General features: G+C 36.5%; 1 protein-coding gene across 4 annotated transcripts; it reads right to left on the bottom strand.

Moving 5' to 3' along the window:
• Positions 1 to 6,013: 6,013 nt before the first annotated feature.
• LOC105439932 lies at positions 6,014 to 19,659 on the bottom strand. Of its 4 annotated transcripts, none has more exons than XM_030997445.1 (6): positions 19,247 to 19,659; positions 15,670 to 15,766; positions 14,166 to 14,319; positions 8,638 to 11,807; positions 8,040 to 8,150; positions 6,014 to 7,154 (listed from the first exon to the last, which is right to left on the bottom strand). In XM_030997445.1, the coding sequence occupies exons 1-6, from the start codon at positions 19,277 to 19,279 to the stop codon at positions 6,877 to 6,879; spliced, it is 3,843 nt and encodes a 1,280-aa protein (XP_030853305.1). In that variant the 5' UTR covers positions 19,280 to 19,659; the 3' UTR covers positions 6,014 to 6,876. The 4 variants fall into 4 exon arrangements, with proteins under 4 accessions (XP_030853305.1, XP_030853306.1, XP_030853307.1 ...); XM_030997446.1 differs by having other exon boundaries at positions 8,638 to 11,804; XM_030997447.1 differs by lacking the exons at positions 14,166 to 14,319; positions 15,670 to 15,766; positions 19,247 to 19,659 and adding an exon at positions 12,971 to 13,304.
• Positions 19,660 to 21,020: the final 1,361 nt, after the last annotated feature.

Genomic DNA, 21,020 nt, shown 5'->3' with positions numbered 1-21,020 from the left:
TTCCTCCAAATGTAATACAAAAACAAAAAACATATACAACTGTACAAAATGAATAAACGTTTTCAATATTAATTGCTTAAACATATTTTAAAAAAAACTCATTTGCGGTATATATATAACTGAGCAACAAAAGAAAACTTAAAGTACATAAACATAATTTGTAATTCAATTGTAAATGTTATTCAGTCTTTATATAAAAAAAATTAACAAACTGGAAGTTATTTTACTGCTAGGAACAAAGTCCTGCTCCTCCCTGCCCCCATCCCTCACACAAACACCACACACACACACACGCAGACATGTAAACGCCTTCAATCGGGGAGGTAGGCAAAACACCATGAAACTGTGGAGGTAATAAATATAGGCTTTATAAGCAATATTTTATCAAATTTGAGGAAAGAAAATCACAATAAGCCCATTCCAATGTCAAAAGATACTAAAAAACGTTTACTTCTTCTTACACATGATTCGTCTGAATTTGAGCTATGAAAGTGCGGTGTCTGCATCTAGTCATTGTCAATCGGGGAAGTAGGCATAAGACCTAGCAAACGTGGAGTTTGTCGATTTTTATCTTTTCCTTGTAAACTTCGAACTAACTCATGCAAAAAAGGATATTATTATGTTTGCTTGTATTTAAAACAATGAAGGCAATGCTGTCTTTCAAATCTTAATTTCCACAATATAATATCAATCTTAGAAACAAGAGTTATGGTCAACAGTTGACCGTTGTGTATCATGTAAAAAGTCTTGATAAATATGATCTTGATTTACTGTATGGAAGCCAGTGGCGGATCCAGCCGGCGGGAAGAGGGGGGGGGGCCCAATCCGTGAGAAAATATTAGTTGCGACTCAGCCGTCGGTGAATAAGCGGGGGGGGGGGGGGGGTAGGAAGCATTTTTTGGGGGTGCAATTTTTCAGGAAATATTTTGCGCCGACTTAGTCAGCCGGTGAATAAGCGGGGGGGGGGGGGGGGGGGATGAGACCACTATTTTTTTTGTGTGACCTAATTCGTGAGATTTTGTTGTTGTTGACCCGTCACCCCCCCCCCCCCCCGTGGATCCACGCCTGCAGAGGATCCAGCCGGCGTCAATGGGGGGGGGGGGGTAGCCAAATCTTAATACAAAATTTAGTGCCGTCTCAGCCGGCCGGCGAATAAGCGGGGGGGGGGGGGATGGGGCGCTTTTGTTTTTTGTTTTATAAAGGTTAACTTTACGTTATTATCCTATTTTTTTTTATCGTTTTGGGGGGCTGGGGGGGGGGGGCCGGGCCGGAAAAATCGCTACGTGGATCCGCCCCTGATGAAAGCCATTACAAATGTAATCCTAGGAATCCCAACATCAGTTCCACTTACTCAGGTTCAATAAAAATGTTGGCTTAGCTTTTATCAGTGTCAAGAGATCAAGGTAATTTAAAGGGATTGCCCATGAACTGTCACACTATATTGTGTGGCTCAGAAAGAAAGAAAACCGGATATTTCCAATTACAATGACATAATGACTCAAAGTTGATGATCTTGACATCATTTTTTATCATTTCGAAAAAGAATGATCTTCTTAATGAAGTAAGAATTAGGTCAATGATGAAGTTGTAATTGTAGATCCCAGGTGTTCCGTTCTTTCTAGCCCCCCCCCCCCCATGTATATAAAAACCATTATTCTATCATAGGGATATTTATATTTCTTTATTTTTGTTTTCGGGGGGAGGGGGAAGATTTCGGCAATTCAAGGAAAGAATACAATTCATATTTGTAAATGTTTTTAAATTAATCGTTATCACTAGTGGTATAGAGTTTGGATTAATATCATTGCTTCTTTGTATGAGATTCCTTTTGTTCTCTTACTATCATCAAAATATGTTTGTAACATTTATTCTTTTCTTATACATGTTTGCATTTTGACGTATCGACTTGTGAAAATGTTATGTTTTGTGAATAACGTTTATGTCTTTTGAAGAAAGAAGACACATATACAAAATAAAGATTGAGCTTGTTTGTACTATATTGCGTACTGATATGTCTTCATTATTTTAACTGTAAGGAATCACTATATCGCAAATGATGTTACAGTGCTTGCACACGTTGAAATTATTAATAGATAAGCTGGGAAAGATATAATGAAGGAAATTAACTTTAATAATTCCACTGTACGTACCAACGGAACTTAATGACACCACCACACAAAAAGTTTGCAAAACTTTCTCCTGTGCTCCTCTCTTTCTCTCTCTCTAACTATATCTTCATTCAATTTAAGGACGAAACTGTCATCTTTTTCAACATGTTTTAACAATTCCTCGATCAATGTGGTATCAAACCACTTTCCCTGAATATTTTCTTTCCTTTCATCCTCGAATTCTATTAAATTCTTTAACACACCTCCTGCAAACATATACATACTTGCCACAAAAAAATTGGATATAATTACAGTTTTAAAACTATGCAGTATTATCTAGCAAATCATTTTCTTTCTTAATTTTAAAATATGACTTATGTTAAAGAGGGAAAACAAAAATCACAGAATTATCATGTTATTTCTATAAATATCTCATACACCAGCAGGTGTATTGTACTACAGAGGAAAAAGACGAGATAGAATCAAATAAATGCCAATTGTAATAAACAATAGTTTATCTTCTTTGAATTTCTGTAAAATATACTTTATTTCGATACAATTATTTGACAGTCTTCAAAGGCACATGCAAATCATGAAATTTACAAGAGACAAGTTAAACACGTCCAGCGATGATATGCAATTAGGAGTTAAGTCCGAACGTGTACATAAAAAGGGCATTAGTACCAATCAATACAATTGAACCACAGGCATTGCACCACATTTGCAAAAATCTACAGATTAAACATGCATGTAGTAGAAAAATGTCTTATAATTGTGATTACGAATAAAGAATTATTTCTAACATCACCTGGGTAAAAGAATGGTGCAATATTGTGAAGTTGACATTGCCACAGAAAATGAGGTAAGAATACAAACGAAGGCAAAATAGATTATATTGATATCATTTACTTGGAGAATTGATCAACTCAGCCTACGCATATTTCATGATTTCTTTGAGGTCTTGTTAAAATAACAGATCATATTACTGTTCATTCTTGGCCGGCCATCCTTAATTTATACACATGTATAGTATATTTGTGTGTTTGGAATGATATGAAAGGTTGAGGCATAAAATGAATTCTGCCACTTAAATAAATGGGGTTTACTACCGCAAAATCCCCAGGGATTCTAAAAAAAAATCTAGAATTCTAAAACCTAAAAACAAAACCCACCTCAAACCATAACAAGAAATTAAGCAACCAATTAATGAAAACAAAAGATAACATCTGTAACAACTTTGAACAACATAACTCATAACTAGAAATGAAGAAAAAAAGAGCCCACTGCTGTAAACACACAGCAAGAAAGCCAAAAGCCCTCTCTTGGATCCAGGCAAACAAAGTCTCCTTGAATATTAAACAAAAAAAATAATTAAATGTTATTTAGCAATACTCCCATCAGCCATAATTGAACGCTTTACAAAAAATGATGCTTTACACACATACCAAACACGACATGCAACACGTACAAACTATCATCCTCCCTAACCAGGGCAGTTTTCGCCATAAAAACTATTTCATACACAGGACCAAACTACTGAAGCACCATTGATCCGAATCTCAAATAGCTTAAGAACTGTTGCAGCTTTAAAAAACATATCAAATTGTTAGTATTAAATTTGTACATGTAATGCACAGGTATACTATTTTTTTCTGGACTGTGACTCCCGACCTTGAATATTCTATTCTAAAAACTTCCTTTTCTCTCTCCTCATTCTTCTCCTGATCCCCATGCTTTACCTTCCCTTCCTAGTTCTCTTCTTTCTTACATCCATCATCCATATCATTTCATTGTTTTATCTGTATACTCTGATTTTGTATCATCATACTTCTACCTTATAATGAATGACACTGTGTCAACATTATTTTGAGGAACTTAAATTCTACAAGCTATATGCTTTTGATTAAGTTCCTTTTTTCACATGTAATTTCGAAATTATTTAGTGTGAAATAAATGAAACTAAACTGAAACTGAAGGTCAAGAGTCACTACTGCTCTCTAAGAAAATAGCAGCCCCTAGGTAGAGTACTAGCACACCACACAGTTTGCTAGAAAGTCCTGATTTATATACCATTTTATTTTCTTTTGTTGTAAAATCATGTGATACATATAAATATGAATGCGTTAGTATTTGAGGGATAATTCCCTTTTCAGTCTGACAAAATTAATAATATCCATTTTTCCAAGTTTCTCAAATATTATATATGAATATTTGTCAGTGGTAACAATATTACATTCCAAAGATACCATTAAACATGATGGAGTTTGATTTGGGGGCAAAATGGATGTAAAAGATTCCAGATATTAGTTTGATGAACATAATTACGTAGAGTTTAACAGTACCTAAGGTTAAAAAAGCTACACAGCATATCTGTTTTTTACATTCCTATCATAGCATCATCATTAGTTGTGTGCTATACATTTAACACAAATCTGACGCATACAAATTTGTTGGAGAAGCCAACTTTTGAACAATGATGAAGAATGAAGGAGAACTCACTGACATCACAAATCCCCCCCCCCAAAAAAAGGGACCAGGGATGAAATTGAATCAGCAAGAAGTAAGGTGAATCATATTAATATTGTAGGTTTATATGATTATACTGGAACCAACCCTTTATTATAGCCCTTTTTATTTGTTTTGTTGCAAAGGTATTACAAAAAAAAAAGGTTTTGGGTCCCCGACCCCCATCACAACTAATTATTCACATTACAACCATCATCTATAGTCTAGTGCTTAAACACTAAATTGACATATTTTATGTATGTGGGAAATATGAGAATAATATTCAGATCTGTTCTTATTAATTCACAACAAACATACATTCGGTTTACTTTTTAAAGGGGGCACTGATCATTGACTCCCCCTCTATTTTTTGCCACAATTATACTAAATCTGCAGAAACTACTGCATTGCTAATTAAACAAAAGTGTACAAATTCTATCTCTACACTATCCCATATTAATGGCTTGTACTAAACACTCAGGTCGCGGCTCGTTTGGCCATTTAAACAAAATGGTGTCTTCAAATCGGTTTTTAAGGGGGAAAATATTATTTCAAATTAGTGACTGTTTTTACACTCAGGTCGCGGCTCGCTGGGCCATTTATTCAATGATGTCTTCAAAGGGGATGCGTGGGGAAATTTTCTTAAAAAAGAAGTTGGAAGTTGTGATTATTATTTTTTTAATGATAGACAAATAAGAAGATTAGAATTAAGGCTGGCATTGGGAAAGACAAAATACTAGGTGATTAAAGTGGATTTTAGAGAAAGTGTAATACTACAAGGGAAATGAACTGTATATTTGATAGAAACAAGGAATAATGGATAGAGTGAGAAGATGAATTGTGGGAAATTAAGAACTAACAAGAGAGGATTACATAAACAAAGAATGAAAGAAAACAAATATTTAATAAAAAGGGAATTGAAAGAATTCATTGGCCAGATTTAACAGTGATAAAGATATAAAGAAAAGAGTGGAGGAAATAAAGATTTACATGATAGAAAAAAGATGAGAAATAAAGGGGTAGAATAAAATTTAGAAAGAATATTTTTTAAAGACTGACAAATATGAAAATAAAGCGAGGAATAAAACTTGATAGGATATTACAAGGAATGATGGAAATATTCATTTCATTCTTTCATTCTTTGTTTTTGTATTCCTCTCTTGGTAGTTCTTAATTTCCCACAATTCATCTTCTCACTGTATCCATTCTTCCTTGTTTCTATCATATTAATAGATCATATACCTATGTACTATTACACTTTATCTAAAATCCACTTTACCCACCTAGTATATTTGTCTTTCCCGATGTCAGCCTTAATTATAATCTTCTTATTTGTCTATCATTGAACAAAAAACAATCACAACTTACAACTTCGTTTTTAAAGTAAATTTCTCCACGCATCCCCTTTGAAGACATCATTGAAAAAATGGCCCAGCGAGCCGCGACCCGAGTGTAAAAACAGTCGCTAATTTGAAATAAGATTTCCCCCTTATATTAAAAAGCCGATTTGAAGACACTTAAAAAAAGATGGCCAAACGAGCCGTGACCCGAGTGTTTTTCAGCGCGCCGCGACCCGAGTGTTTAGTACAACCCCATAATAATATCAGAAACAACACAAGTTCTGTCCAAAATGAAAAGGGGCACCCTTTACACATAATAAGGGCACTCTCCCTTGATGATGATATTAATACACTATACTGAACGTGTTCTCATAATAAATGTTGTTTAAGTTTTAATTGTGTCACAAATGTACAAGCATTACACTAGTCAATTCCCCTACTGCCTTCTTATGCTGCCATTATGGTATGTAAATACAAATACTTGACTGTTTGATTACAACTTCCACTGATTTATTTCGTTAAAAAATCTATGGGTTTTTTTCTTGTTCAAATAGGATATTTCCAACTCATGCTGCAAAATTCTCATTGTAATCAGTACATGTTGCCTAAACGATATGCTCCCTGTCATTGATATCTGGGAGTGGCCAAGCATAGGTCCACTAAGACCCTAACACAATTACAAATTGCCGGATGCCTACAAAAATGATAATAAAACCTCAAAATAACAACTCCTTTGCCAGTAGAGTGGGTAAACATTTTATGAATACATGGAGAAACCAAATATAAAAGAATACACATTTTAGACTGTAATAACAAGAACATGCCTTGTAATTTATGAGCATTTTCAGCAGTTTGGTGACTCAAAACAAAAGCATGTGTGTATTCAATATAAAAATGGTGATTTGATATTAAAGGGAATGTTTTTACCAAGGCTGTGTTTTTCTGCTTTTGGTAACCTTCGAGTTTCTTACGTAGTCTTTGATGTTGACCCACGTTCTGTGTTTCAGCACAGCTTCAGCTTTCAAGCATTCGTCTATCGCTCTCTTGCCAGGTAGCTTAGAATGAACAGTCATAAAGGCTCCTAAACGTCTCTGGACAGCCGACTTTTCCGCATCGCTCCATGCTGTCTTTCGTTTCTTCCTTATTGGCTGTTCATCAACCTCTTCCAGTACATGTTGCGTTTTCCTTTGCCTTTTGGTACCTAATGAAAGACAATAACAAAAAAATGTTGCAATTATACTATGCAGAATAATAAATGCAGTATCACATACTGTTTCTCTGAGTCTCTGACCCATGAACTTGAAGAGTGCATTACTGTTATGAGGATGGAAGGAGAGGAAGAATATTTAAATCCTCTTTTGCAGTGATGCAGAATAGAGTGTGATCCTGGGAGGAATACACTTAAACGATTTTTTTTTGCGGGAAGAAAGCCATCATATAATTTTGTAAAGCTCATATTTCGTGAAATTATGGGCATCTACCGTTTAGGGGAGTCGGGCACAAACAAGTCTTTAAATTATCTGACAGTGTCATGACAGATGGGGTTATGTTTCACATATTCTACCCGGTTTCTATTGGTCATTTATTTTGCTAATCTAGCTCAGTTTTGGGTTTATTTGGGAGGGGCTCCTGGCTGCCTCCATTTTCATCCATTTCCTAGTATATTGTAGTGATTGCTGTGTGCATGAAAAAAAGTACATTTTGTATTACCTTGACAACCCCTGACTCCCAGTCTAGAACAAAAGGGCCACGATCACATAATACTTTCTGAGTCTATATTATTGTATGTACACAATTTTTTTTTAGTTTAGAGAAGTTTAGATATAGAGACCAATTAAATTCACTAATAGATTTTCTCCGTCATTGGCAACAGCCTTTTTGTGAGGCTACATTACAATTATAATTGTGCTATAATTTTTAACAATTCAAAATGCACAAATATTGGTACGTGGTGATTTCAACAGGAAAAAGTTTGGTTTCACTTTGGCTTTTGAGGATGATTGAGAGTGCGGTACAATAGGCAAAATTAACATTTAGGTTTGCAAAAAGAAATTTTTAGATGCTCTCATTGGACTTAAAGTCATACCTTTTTGGGAGCATCCAGGTAGCTGACGTTCGACATCATGATCACCAGAATCAACATCGCTGTCACAATTGTCATCACATGATTCAGGTCCCTGTTCTCCAGTGTCGATCTCTGTACATAAAATAATAATCAATAATATTCACCAAAAAGAAAATCTGGGTCAACTGCAAAGAAAACATACTTGTAATTTAAAACAAAAGAATATAATCAATTATTTCTAAATACAACATGGTAGAATTGGCACCAGGTATATGCCACATGTGTGGATCGAGTCAAACAAATGCCTTAATTACCCCTAATCTAAATAAATTGAAACAAACAAGTGAACAATATAGTGAGGAATATTTAACTGCATGGTTCATTTGAAAACAACACTTTTCATTAATTCAATAATGTTGCAGCATGTTTATCAATTTACATATTTTGTATTTGATAATTGTCAAGTTGAGTGGAAATCAGAAATACTTGATTCTTAAAATTAGTACATGCTACATGGTTTGTTATTCATCCCACTCATCCCTCGCCATGATGTTTCTCATCTCATTAGGGTTTGGATTGAGATCCCCACTGTATAATTCTACCCTCATCACAAATTTACCTTCATCTAACTTGATTTGAAGCTCATCCAGACTTTTTGCAGTGCCAATCAGCTGGACCGGGTTCCCAGCTTTTCCCTCCATGGCGAACAGGATCTTTGATATTTTGGCCACCTGCATAGCAGCATCTGGCAGTCTATAATACTCCCTATGTATCCTAATATCGTGGCCCATGAAGTTTGCTAAGGCGTCCATCTCATGGTCCCTCAAGCTCATTAGTTGTGACATGGTAGCTACATGCTTCCGTAATTTTGTGGATCGAAGTGTTGAAGGATTTTGTGCTCCACATGCTTCTGACAGCTCACGGAGAGCATCTGACCCTCGAACATGAGATGTAGTGTCACTATTGGCTACAGCGAACAGGTATTTGTTGCTTGGGTTTACACCTGCTTCCTCCCTGTGGGATACAAGGGTGTCTACACATGATTTCATGGAGTCTGTCACAAGGATCGGCACTGTCCTGCCACGTTTTCCTACTACCTCAACTCTCCAGAGAAACTTTACAAGATTTTTTTCCCAGTCTTTCAGCATCTCTAGTTGTCCTTCCACCATATGAGATTCACCTTTCTTGATTTTATTGTAGTCATCAAGAGTCATCTTGCTGATTTCCCCTTGTCTCCTCCTATTAAACACAATGAGATGAGCCAGCATGGTCTTGTTGAGTTCTCTCCATGTGCTATGGTTTTCGATTGCGGTCCCAGATGACAGTTTGTCTACACAAAGTTCAGCCTGTACCTCTAGGTGTCTTGACAAAGCCACAACATCACTCGTTAGGGGTAGGAGTTTGGGCTGGTTTCGTTTCCTCTGGTACAAAGTTCGTAGAGCATGAGTAGAGATTTCAGATCCCCAACAAGTGTCCAGCAGCTTGATGAACTTTTCTACAAGTTTCTGCATGTCATCCCCATCTCTGTCCATCAAAGCCTTACTCAGGAGCACAAAGGCAGCCTTTCTTAAGGTATGTCCCAGCTTAAGTGCTAGACTTGGTGTATTGAACAAGTGGTTCTCCTCATCAAAGCCTGCCACTTTCTTGACAGCACTCAAGACAGTCATAAAACCATTTGGTGATATCAGGGAAGTCAGACTTGCCTTGCCATTGCAGCTGCAACGTCTAAACTGAAGTACAAGTCTTCCTAGTTCTCGTAACTTGCATCTGATGTGGTTGTGCTGTTCTTCGTCATGGCCCAATTTCTTAGAGTACACCTTGGCCAATTCTAGAATCAACTGATCATTTAGAATGCAGGCCTTGATTTCATCATCGCTGAGACCACTCAGTACTTTGTGTGTTATAGAATCTCTTGATGTGCAGGGCACTGGTGGAAGCAAGAGTCGACCTTGTGCTAATAGTCTTCTTCGTTTTTTCTTTTGCTCCTTAGCCGGCTCTTCTTGCTTCAAAATGCAGCGGTGTTTCCACAATTCGGCTTTCGCAAACCATCCCAAACAATCTTTGCAAGGCTGATAATCACGGGGCTTTGCTTCACAAGAAGGTCTATATACGACCACAAGCTCTCCATGACCCTTTTCGAAGACCCTGTAGTTGTGCATGTGATTTCCTTTATTTCTTATCAATGTCAATAGCTTATCCTTTTCTTTTCGATTCGTTGCTGCCATGTATTGAGCCACCTTTATTTCATTGGAATGTTGTGACCGCAGGTGATCAGGAAGTTTTTTGTGGGGCTTCTCACACATCATGCAATAAGCTACCTTGTCATATTTTCGCCCTCCTTGATTGTTGGTCTTCATCACAGTTATCCCCTCATGGTCAGCATCAATGCCTCCATATCTTGATGATGCCTCCAATGACTGATCTGATGACAGAGATTTCAGTGATCGAGTGATGCCATTTATTGATGTACATTTAGCCTTAGGCAATGATGCTTGAGAATTATTTAATGAAGTCTTCCCTGAAGAGTCAGAATCTCCTTGAGAATCACAGACATAGTCTGGATCATCATCACTATCATCATTATGGTCAGATAATGTGTCCTCATTATCACTTGAAAAAATATTTTGTGAAAGGGTTCCATCTGGTACCATCAATGCTTGTGTGGCAGGCTCAGGGAATGGTTCCCAGTGCTCTCGGTTATTAGGGGGGTTTCTGCATAGATCATCAGATGTGTCATCATTATCAGCAAGAAAATTGGACAGTGAAAGGTTTCTATCTGGTTCCATTAAAGGTTGTGTGGCAAGCTCAGTAAATGGTTCCCAATGCACTTGGTTATTAGGGGGGTTTATGCATGGATCATCACATGTGTCATCATTATCAGCTGAAACATTAAACTGTGAAATCTTTCCATCTGATTCCATTAAAGCTTGTGTGGCAGGCTCAGGGGATGGTTCCCAATTTGTTTCGTTATTAGGGGGGTTTCTGCATAGATCATCAGATGTTTCAGCATCATCAGTTAGAACATTGGAGAGTGGAAGGTTTCCATCTGGTTCTATTAAAGGTTGTGTGGCAAGCTCAGTAAATGATTCCCAATGCACTTGGTTATTATGGGGGTTTATGCATGGATCATCACATGTGTCATCATTATCAACTGGAACATCAAACTGGGAGAGCTTTCCATCTGATTCCATTAACGCTTGTGTGGCAGGCTCAGGGGATGGTTCCCAATGTTCTTGGTTATTAGAGGGGTTCCGGCATGGATCATCACATGTGTCATCATTATCAGCTGAAACACTGAACTGTGAAATCTTACCATCTGATTCCATTAAAGCTTGTGTGGCAGGCTTAGGGGATGGTTCCCAATTTGTTTCGTTATTAGGGGGGTTTCTGCATCGATCTTCAGATGTTTCATCATCATCAGCTCGAACATTGGACTGTGAAAAGTTTCCATCTGGTTCCACTAGTTCTTGTGTGGCAGGCTCGGAGAATGGTGAACAAACTTTTTCTGGGTCTGGTGGGAGGTTTGCAGAATTTTGCAGAATTTCAGGTTTTTCATCTTGGACTCCACTGTGTAATTGAGTAGGACTTGGGAATACAAAATTATCTCCCACCCCATAATCATATAACACTTCTTCACCTTCTTTGATTTTCTTCAATGAGAAGAGAACCAGTTCTGGTTCATTGTGAGGGTTCTCTCTAATCTTCATTCTGCTGTTGACTTCACCCCTCCAACCATGGTTGACGAGTCGTCCCAGTTGTTGTTTAGTTGGTTCGACTGATGCATCCCTACTGGAAATGAAATTGAAAAAAATGAAAACATTAGATTCATCAATGTTTAAAATTACAATGAATCACTGAAACATACAAGTATATGTGGGTTACAATTTGTGATTTCACTTTAGGTTTTCTCTGTTGTCAGATATTATTTGATTAACTGTTACTTTTCAAGTAGGGTATCACTCAAAGAAGAATCGTTACAGTCATGATTTTTGTTAACGCATGGTTAATTTTAGGAGGAAATTTGAAATACAAGTAACATAGGAAACAAATAGGTAACATTACATGTAGGCATTGGAAATCATAACCAATATCATGAACATTAAACATGCATATGTTTACTTTTCATAAAACAAGATTTGCCTTAAAATTGTAATGCTACAAAATGTCACCGTGCATCAGACAAGAGTACCGAGGCGAAAAAAGACGACGAACTAACCGTGGAAGATTTTTTCAATATAAATACAAATAACAAAAAAACAAAAAAAAAACACAAAGGTCGAATAACGACACGCCCTACAAGCCACGGGCAACAGCATTGCGAACAAAATATATCCTCTCAAGACCCTCTGAAATACGAGAGCCAAAGACATTACATGGTATAACAAAAATAACAAAAAAGAGAGAGAAGCGACCAAATTGGGGAAAGGGCAAGGAGAGGCAACAGACTAAAGGGAAAATGTACAATTTCGGACATATCTATCCACAAGATGTTTACACCGGGTGGGAGAGATGGAAGAAGGCTTCGGCAGGGGAGAAGGAACATGCGGAGAAGAAAGATGAGTCCAAGGAGAAGAAGGGAGGGAGAGATGAGGAAAGATTAAAAAATAGCATGGGAAAAAGGAAAAAAAGCATTATGATAAACAAGAACAGACGTGTAGAATGAGGGGGGAAAGAAGAAAATAATCTATCTAATCTTTAAAAGTGGAACGTAGCTCCAAAAAGCAAATAAAGAATACAATATAAAAAGTGGCTACTAGCACAAACCTGAATTCATATCAAACGGACCAAACATGTATGCAGTGTTATATTATTCTAGAATGAGCAAAGAAAGCAGGAAATCCAATGCAGGGTTTGAATTGTGCATTGAAAACTACATCCTCAATGAAGATTATGTTTACCAACTGTATGATTTTTGTTCTCAAGTTTTCAAATGATTTTTCAATAAATCTTACCATTTGACATATGTTGGCCCATCTCAGATCATCTTCCCAGATTATAAAGAAGAGGAAATTTGGGAAATTACAAAATGAATGATGAACATTTAACAAAGAAGGATAACAGAAATTAAAAGCAGAAGATGTATAAAGACAACAAGCAGGAGTAGCGAAATGAGAAATCCAGCTACAATGCGAGGATGACGCTGGACAACAGACATTGAAAGAAATGAATTAGGAGGATGGGAAGGGAGAGGAGGAGACAAAGCAGATGAAGAAGTTGAATGAGGAGTTGATGAGCGAGGGGTTAGGAGAGGGGTTGAGGGAGGGGTTGGGAGAGGGGTTGGGAGAGGGGTTAGGAGAGGGGTTGAGGGAGGGGTTGTGTGAGGGGTTGATTGGGGGGTGCGGGGAGGTGTTAGGGGAAGTAATGAATGAACAGATGAAGTAATATCAGACTGAAGTGAAGATGAGGTGTAGAAGAAAGGGGGAGTAGAAAAAGAGTCTTCCGATGACATATTGCAGGGAACTGATGAACCAGCATCATTTAAAACTTCACTGGAGGGAGAGGGAGGTGGTGCAAGCTGCGTAGAAATTTCCGAATCTGTTTCATCATTTAAAACTTCACTGGAGGGAGAGGGAGGTGGTGCAAGTTGCATAGAAATTTCCGAATCTGTTTCATCTGTAAGATGAAATGTGGAGTGTACAAAAAAAAAACATGGACTTTTCAGTGTAATGCACCTTTCTTTTATATCCAATATTTGTACCAAATATTGTTTTATATTCTCATTTTATGCTCTCCAAAATGGAATATGATCTGTTGGACTGACAAGGTTGAATAATTGTCATTGGTAAGATTGTTTTTTTTTTGTATGATAGCTAAAACAGGTTTGAATAGATAGAGAAGAATATAAGTTGCATATTTGTTCTATGCTGTCCTTGCCGTATTGATACTTTCTGCAGAAAAATGTATGTGTACTGTATGTGGTCAGTCCACGGGTTTATTCAAAAGCACGGAATAGAATTTGACAGATATGACTAGCTTTCGATCTTTCTCTAGGGAAAAAACAAAAACCACTGGTAGAAAATATGTTGCCCTGTCAACCCACATGTTTACGACTACGTCATAAGCATATACCCTTAGGTTTGTTTTCAACACCTATCATTACAAAATATACTTTTCAATAAATCAAGTCGTCATAGTATGTAGACTTACCACCATTTCGTCCCTTTCCATGTGAAAAAGTATCTGAAGCAAGTTTCACAGTCTGCATCTCTTTGTTCCCCCACATCTCTGGTTACCAGATCTCCTCTGTACCACAAAAGGAATTCTCCCTCTTCAAACGTTTTGGTGGTAAAGACTGCTCTACCTGTGATTGAAGAAATACATAATCTTCATGAGATCAATCATGCGAGTTTGAACATTGAGAATATGATGTTACAAGTATATTTGTCTGTCATTTAAGATAATGCTCAGGTGTGATAAGTAACTCGGACTCGTACTTGTAAGAAGGCACTTATTTTCAAAATTGGTTGAGTTTTAAATAACATTTGTGTGTCTTTTTGGTCACATTGCCATCAAGCAGACTTGTAAGCAACACATTGTATTTAATATTAGTATGCTGCAGATATTAAATTACAATGTCATGCATGTCATGATGAACATGACGTTTTCTCTAGATTTTCTAAAAACTTTTTGACATTCAACCCCATGAGGAGGCATTAAAATTCATTTCAAGGTCTAACCTTTAAACACTTAACCAAATCAAGTTTAATACCTCCTGCTTTATAAAAGAGCCCTGTACATACAAGTATTTACAAAAAAATAGAATACATTGTAGAAAACATTTTAAAAAAAGCTTTAAAAAAATAAAAACTAGATCAAAATGAACAGAAGGCCTTAAATATTAAACATTTAAGATATTATTGATACAAAGAAAAATGACCAAAAAAATATTTTAAAAAATACACATGCCGTAAAAATAGACTACACAACTGCAAACAGACAAACAAACAAAACTAACTTATGGTAAAAGTCATGATATAACATTAGGTACCAGTGCATGCATTAAAGTGATAGAGGGAGTGACTTAATTTGGTTTTTTAACATTTGGAGTGAAGTTGCCGTGCGAATATGAGTCGGTAGATTGTTATAGATGCTTGGAGCAGTGAAAGAAAAAGAACGTTTTTTAAATTCAGTCTTTGGTTTCAGGATAAATAAGGGATTTAAGGTAGAATGACAAGTAACAAAGTAAACTGGACGATTATGACCAAAAGATTCTAAATAAGGGGCTAGATTATTGAGTATTTTGTAGACGAAAATGCAATAGTGGTAATTGATTCTATTTTCAACACTTTGCCATTGAAGACTGCTTCACGCAATTAAGTGTTGAATTAAGATTATAAAAACAGAAAAATATGAGGGAAAGCATATCAAATATTCTACTGCATGAAATTAATAAAATATACAGAAAGGGTATAGATTTTACTAAAGAAGTTGACCTGTTTAACTGCGAAGGGTATCAAAGTTACTCTGAAAAGAGCTGGTGATTTTCAGACAATAGGCGATGAGGTGTGATCAAAGAACCATACCAGGCGTTCCTTGCATAGTCTAGCTCTGAATCAATATTTTATTGAGCATATTAATGTTAGATATCTATGCTACAGTGAATTTTCACTATTAATACAATCTACATGTACATGTATGTAACCTCACTCACCTTTGTCAGGCAGCTGTTTCACTGTAAATCCTTCAGGATCAACTTCACTAAAAATATCTGGAACTGTCTGTCTGGTTTGACTTCTGAGAATCCGATTCTGAAACAGGTCAAGTAAATATTAGTAATATTATGCAGAAACACAGCTGTGAGCAAGCTGGAAGAAAATATCTAAATATTACACCCCCCCCCCCCCCACATCCTCCCCCTTATCATACTGGAATTTGCCAAAATATTGCTACTCATATCCATGCTCAATTTTATTATATTATTTGTTAAAATCATGAGGTATTATGAAACACATCCATTATGATGTACATCAAGGGGGTCATGTAAATACATGGCTCCACATTTCCCATGCACACATCTTATCATATTTGACTCATTTGCAATAGATATAGATTGCTCCACATTTCCTATGCACACATTTATACATATCTAGCCCATATGCAATAATAAATGTGGCTTCACATTTCCCATGCACACATTTATACATATCTGGCTGATGTGTAATATATATAGATATGGCTCCACATTTCCCATGCACACATTTATACATCTTCAATCCACCTTAAAAAGTTGAGATAAACATGGCTCCACATTTCCCATGCACCCATTTATACACATCTGGCCTATATGTAATATATAAATGGCTCCACATTTCCCATGCACAAATGTATAGACATCTGGCCCATGTGTAATATATATATATATATATATATGGCTCCACATTTCCCATGCATAAATTTATACATATCTGGGTCATGTGTAATATATATATAGATATGGCTCCACATTTCCCATGCACACATTTATACACATCTGGCCCATTTGTAATATATATATATGGCTCCACATTTTCCATGCACACATTTATACACATCTGGCCCATGTATAATATATATAGATATGGCTCCACATTTCCCATGCACACATTTATACAAATCTGGCCCATGTATAATATATATATATATATATATGGCTCCACATTTCCCATGCACACATTTATACACATCTGGTCTATGTGTAATATATATATATATATGGCTCCACATTTCCCATGCACACATTTATACACATCTGGCCCATGTGTAATATATATATGGCTCCACATTTCCCATGCACACATTTATACACATCTGGCCCATGTGTAATATATATATGGCTCCACATTTCCCATGCACACATTTATACATCTGGTCCATGTGTAATATATATATGGCTCCACATTTCCCATGCACACATTTATACACATCTGGCCCATGTGTAATATATATATGGCTCCACATTTCCCATGCACACATTTATACACATCTGGCCCATTTGTAATATATATATATATGGCTCCACATTTTCCATGCACACATTTATACACATCTGGCCCATGTATAATATATATAGATATGGCTCCACATTTCCCATGCACACATTTATACAAATCTGGCCCATGTATAATATATATATATATATGGCTCCACATTTCCCATGCACACATTTATACACATCTGGCCCATGTGTAATATATATATATATATATATGGCTCCACATTTCCCATGCACACATTTATACACATCTGGCCCATGTGTAATATATATATGGCTCCACATTTCCCATGCACACATTTATACACATCTGGCCCATGTGTAATATATATATGTGGCTCCACATTTCCCATGCACACATTTATACATCTGGCCCATGTGTAATATATATATGGCTCCACATTTCCCATGCACACATTTATACACATCTGGCCCATGTGTAATATATATATATATGGCTCCACATTTCCCATGCACACATTTATACATCTTCAATCCACCTTAAATAGTTCAGATAAACATGGTTCCACATTTTCCATGCACACATTTATACATATCTGGGTCATGTGTAATATATATATAGATATGGCTCCACATTTCCCATGCACACGTTTATACACGTCTGGCCCATTATATATATATATATATATATATATGGCTCCACATTTCCCATGCACACAGTTATACAAATCTGGCCCATGTATAATGGCTCCACAGTTCCCATGCACACATTTATAAGTCTTCAATCCACCTTAAACAGTTCAGTTAAACATGGCTCCACATTTTCCAAGCACACATTTATACATATCTGGGTCATATGTAATATATATATATATATATATAGATATGGCTCCACATTTCCCATGCACACATTTATACACGTCTGTCCCATTATATATATATATATATATATGGCTCCACATTTCCCATGCACACATTTATACACATCTGGCCCATGTGTATATATATATATATATATATGGCTCCACATTTCCCATGCACACATTTATACACATCTGGCCCATGTGTAATATATATATATATATGGCTCCACATTTCCCATGCACACATTTAAACACATATTGCCCATGTAGATCTATATATATATGGCTCCACATTTCCCGTGCACACATTTATACACATCTGGCCTATGTATAAAATATATAGATATGGCTCCACATTTCCAATGCACACATTTATACAAATCTGGCCCATGTATAATGGCTCCACAGTTCCCATGCACACATTTATAAATCTTCAATCCACCTTAAATAGTTCAGTTAAACATGGCTCCACATTTTCCATGCACACATTTATACATATCTGGGTCATGTGTAATATATATATATGTATATAGAGATATGGCTCCACATTTCCCATGCACACATTTATACACATCTGGCCTATGTATAAAATATATAGATATGGCTCCACATTTCCAATGCACACATTTATACAAATCTGGCCCATGTATAATAGCTCCACAGTTCCCATGCACACATTTATAAATCTTCAATCCACCTTAAATAGTTGAGATAAACATGGGACCACATTTCCCATGCACACAATTATACACATCTGGCCCATGTGTATATATATATATATATATATGGCTCCACATTTCCCATGCACACATTTATACACATCTGGCCCATGTGTAATATAGATCTATATATATATATATGGCTCCACATTTCCCATGCACACATTTAAACACATATTGCCCATGTAGATCTATATCTAGTTATGGCTCCACATTTCCCGTGCACACATTTATACACATCTGACCCAGATTATTATGGCTCCACATTTCCCATGCACACATTTATACACATCTGGCCCATGTGAGTTATTTACATATAGGCCTAGACCTATGGCTCCACATTTCCCATGCACACACTTAGGCTAAATCTGGCTGATGTGAAATAGACCTTCGAATCTAACGTTACTAGATATTCCTTTAGTTTAACTCTAAAGTTAGGCCTAAGAAGAACTTATACTAGACCTAGATCTACTACTACTAGTAGCCTAGACTAGTAGTACTAGTCTAGGTTCTAGGCCTAACGTTAGGCCTAGATCTACATACTTAGATCTAGATTAGATCTAGACTATGTATGAGTTTTTTGTACCCAATATCATGAATAGAACTAGATCTATAGGCCTAAGGAATTCTTTAAAAAGTTGATAGAATATTAATGGGCCTAGACTGGATTAAAAATGAAAGTAAACTTTCTAGATCTAGACTAGTTCTACTTACTTTTGCCAGTTGTGGCTGTACTAATCCCGCCATGACATGTCCATATACGTTAACAGGCACGTCGCAAGGTGCACTGCACCAGCACTGCGCATGCGCTGCATCTAATAAGATACAGACTGTGCAGTGTGTATCCTCATGCTGGCGCTCTTCACTTGATATTATTCTTGAGATCGGAAAATAATACACATATTCAGGCTGCAAGCTATGACTCCAAAGTGGGAAACCGGGGATGGAGTTAAATCGCAGCCGAACGTTGATGGGGTACTACTGAGATGTCCCAAAGCTGATTTAAATCTCGTTTTAATGATTCTGCAACTGTGGAGCTCCACGGTTTGCTGTGTCTCCACAGTTGGAAGTTGTGTATTCATATGAACCTCCCCGATTGACGGTCATTACAAGTGCACGCACACACACACACACACACCACCGCGCCTCCATTGGGTACGGTAGTGATAAAAAGGAGTGATGGACATTGGAAAAGTTTGTGAGCAGGTGAGACGTTTTGAAGATAGTAGGTACATGTAGCTAGATAGCTAGGTAAAATGGTTTTATTAGAACAACTGGAAAATGGTAGCCCGAGAGTTAAATTTCATTGCAAGTTTTACAAGTCCAGTTTAAAAAAGCAATTCAACAAAACTTAGATATAGACAAGTACAAATAATACACAGTAAAATAGAATGCGAAAGCTAATGTGGTTTTATTAGCAATGGCGCTTGTAAAATGGCGACTAGCTTGAATGCTCCCCAGGGAGTGGAGAACGAGCATACCCTGTGTGCGGGTAAGCATGAATCCGATGACCGGGGTAATAATATATATTTGTAAAGCGCAGTGAGAGGGCCTGAAATGCGCTGATAAGGACGAACTATTATTATTATTATTATTATCACAGCTTATTACATATTTCTTACTCACAAACAAATTGATGATACAAATAGAATAGATTCGTCATTATTATTATTTTTGTTATTATTGTTAAGTGAGGAATATTCATATTTTAAAAATTGAGGCTGATCAATTGAGTTTATGAAAAGTAAATACCTGAAGATTTGTTTGATTTTGGACCAAAATAAAATGCAAATTGGATGCCTATCTATAATGCTACAACATAATGTAATTCAACAGTCACACACAATATATGAGGATTTATCATAGAAACATAATTAAACAATACTGAAAGAAAGAGAAAGCGTTAGGGAGATAAAACTTTGAAGAGAGAGGGTTAAGTTAGAAAAAAAGAAGAAGGAAGAAATGCAGATAGAAGAGATAGAGAGGTAGTGCAGTAGGGGAAGAATGGATCAGATGGAACTGTGAAGACGTGGAGAAGAAGAATGATGATTAATGTAAGACGACAAAGGGAAAGCGATTATAAATTTCAGACTAAATTACAAAGTTTCCTTTACAGGGACAAACAGTACAATTTACCAATTATACATGACTAAGATTATAACAGAATATATGCGCAAAAACCTGAAATATGTAAAGAGATATAATGTACATGGGAACGTGCGTAACTATAACAGAGAGATTTACTAGTTAGTTAGGTAAAAGCACAGATTTATCCTGTAATTTTGAAATGATCACAATTGGTAGAATTGTAAACTTGGATATGAAACTTGTTTTTGTTTCAGCTACAGTATTGATTCAATATAAGTCTACTGTGCGTGCATGTTAATCTGTTTCGCTCTGTTTCCACCAGTGTTCTTTTGTGTGTAAAAATTTAGAAATGAAAACGGCGTAAACCAAATGTTTTTTCATGAATGCGAGGAATTTTTGA

The sequence above is a fragment of the Strongylocentrotus purpuratus genome, unplaced genomic scaffold, assembly GCF_000002235.5.
Source record: "Strongylocentrotus purpuratus isolate Spur 01 unplaced genomic scaffold, Spur_5.0 spur5_scaffold_4, whole genome shotgun sequence".
NCBI lineage: Eukaryota > Metazoa > Echinodermata > Echinoidea > Camarodonta > Strongylocentrotidae > Strongylocentrotus > Strongylocentrotus purpuratus.
The sequence above is the reverse complement of the archived record's forward strand: the minus strand, read 5'-3'. Positions and strand labels throughout refer to the sequence as shown.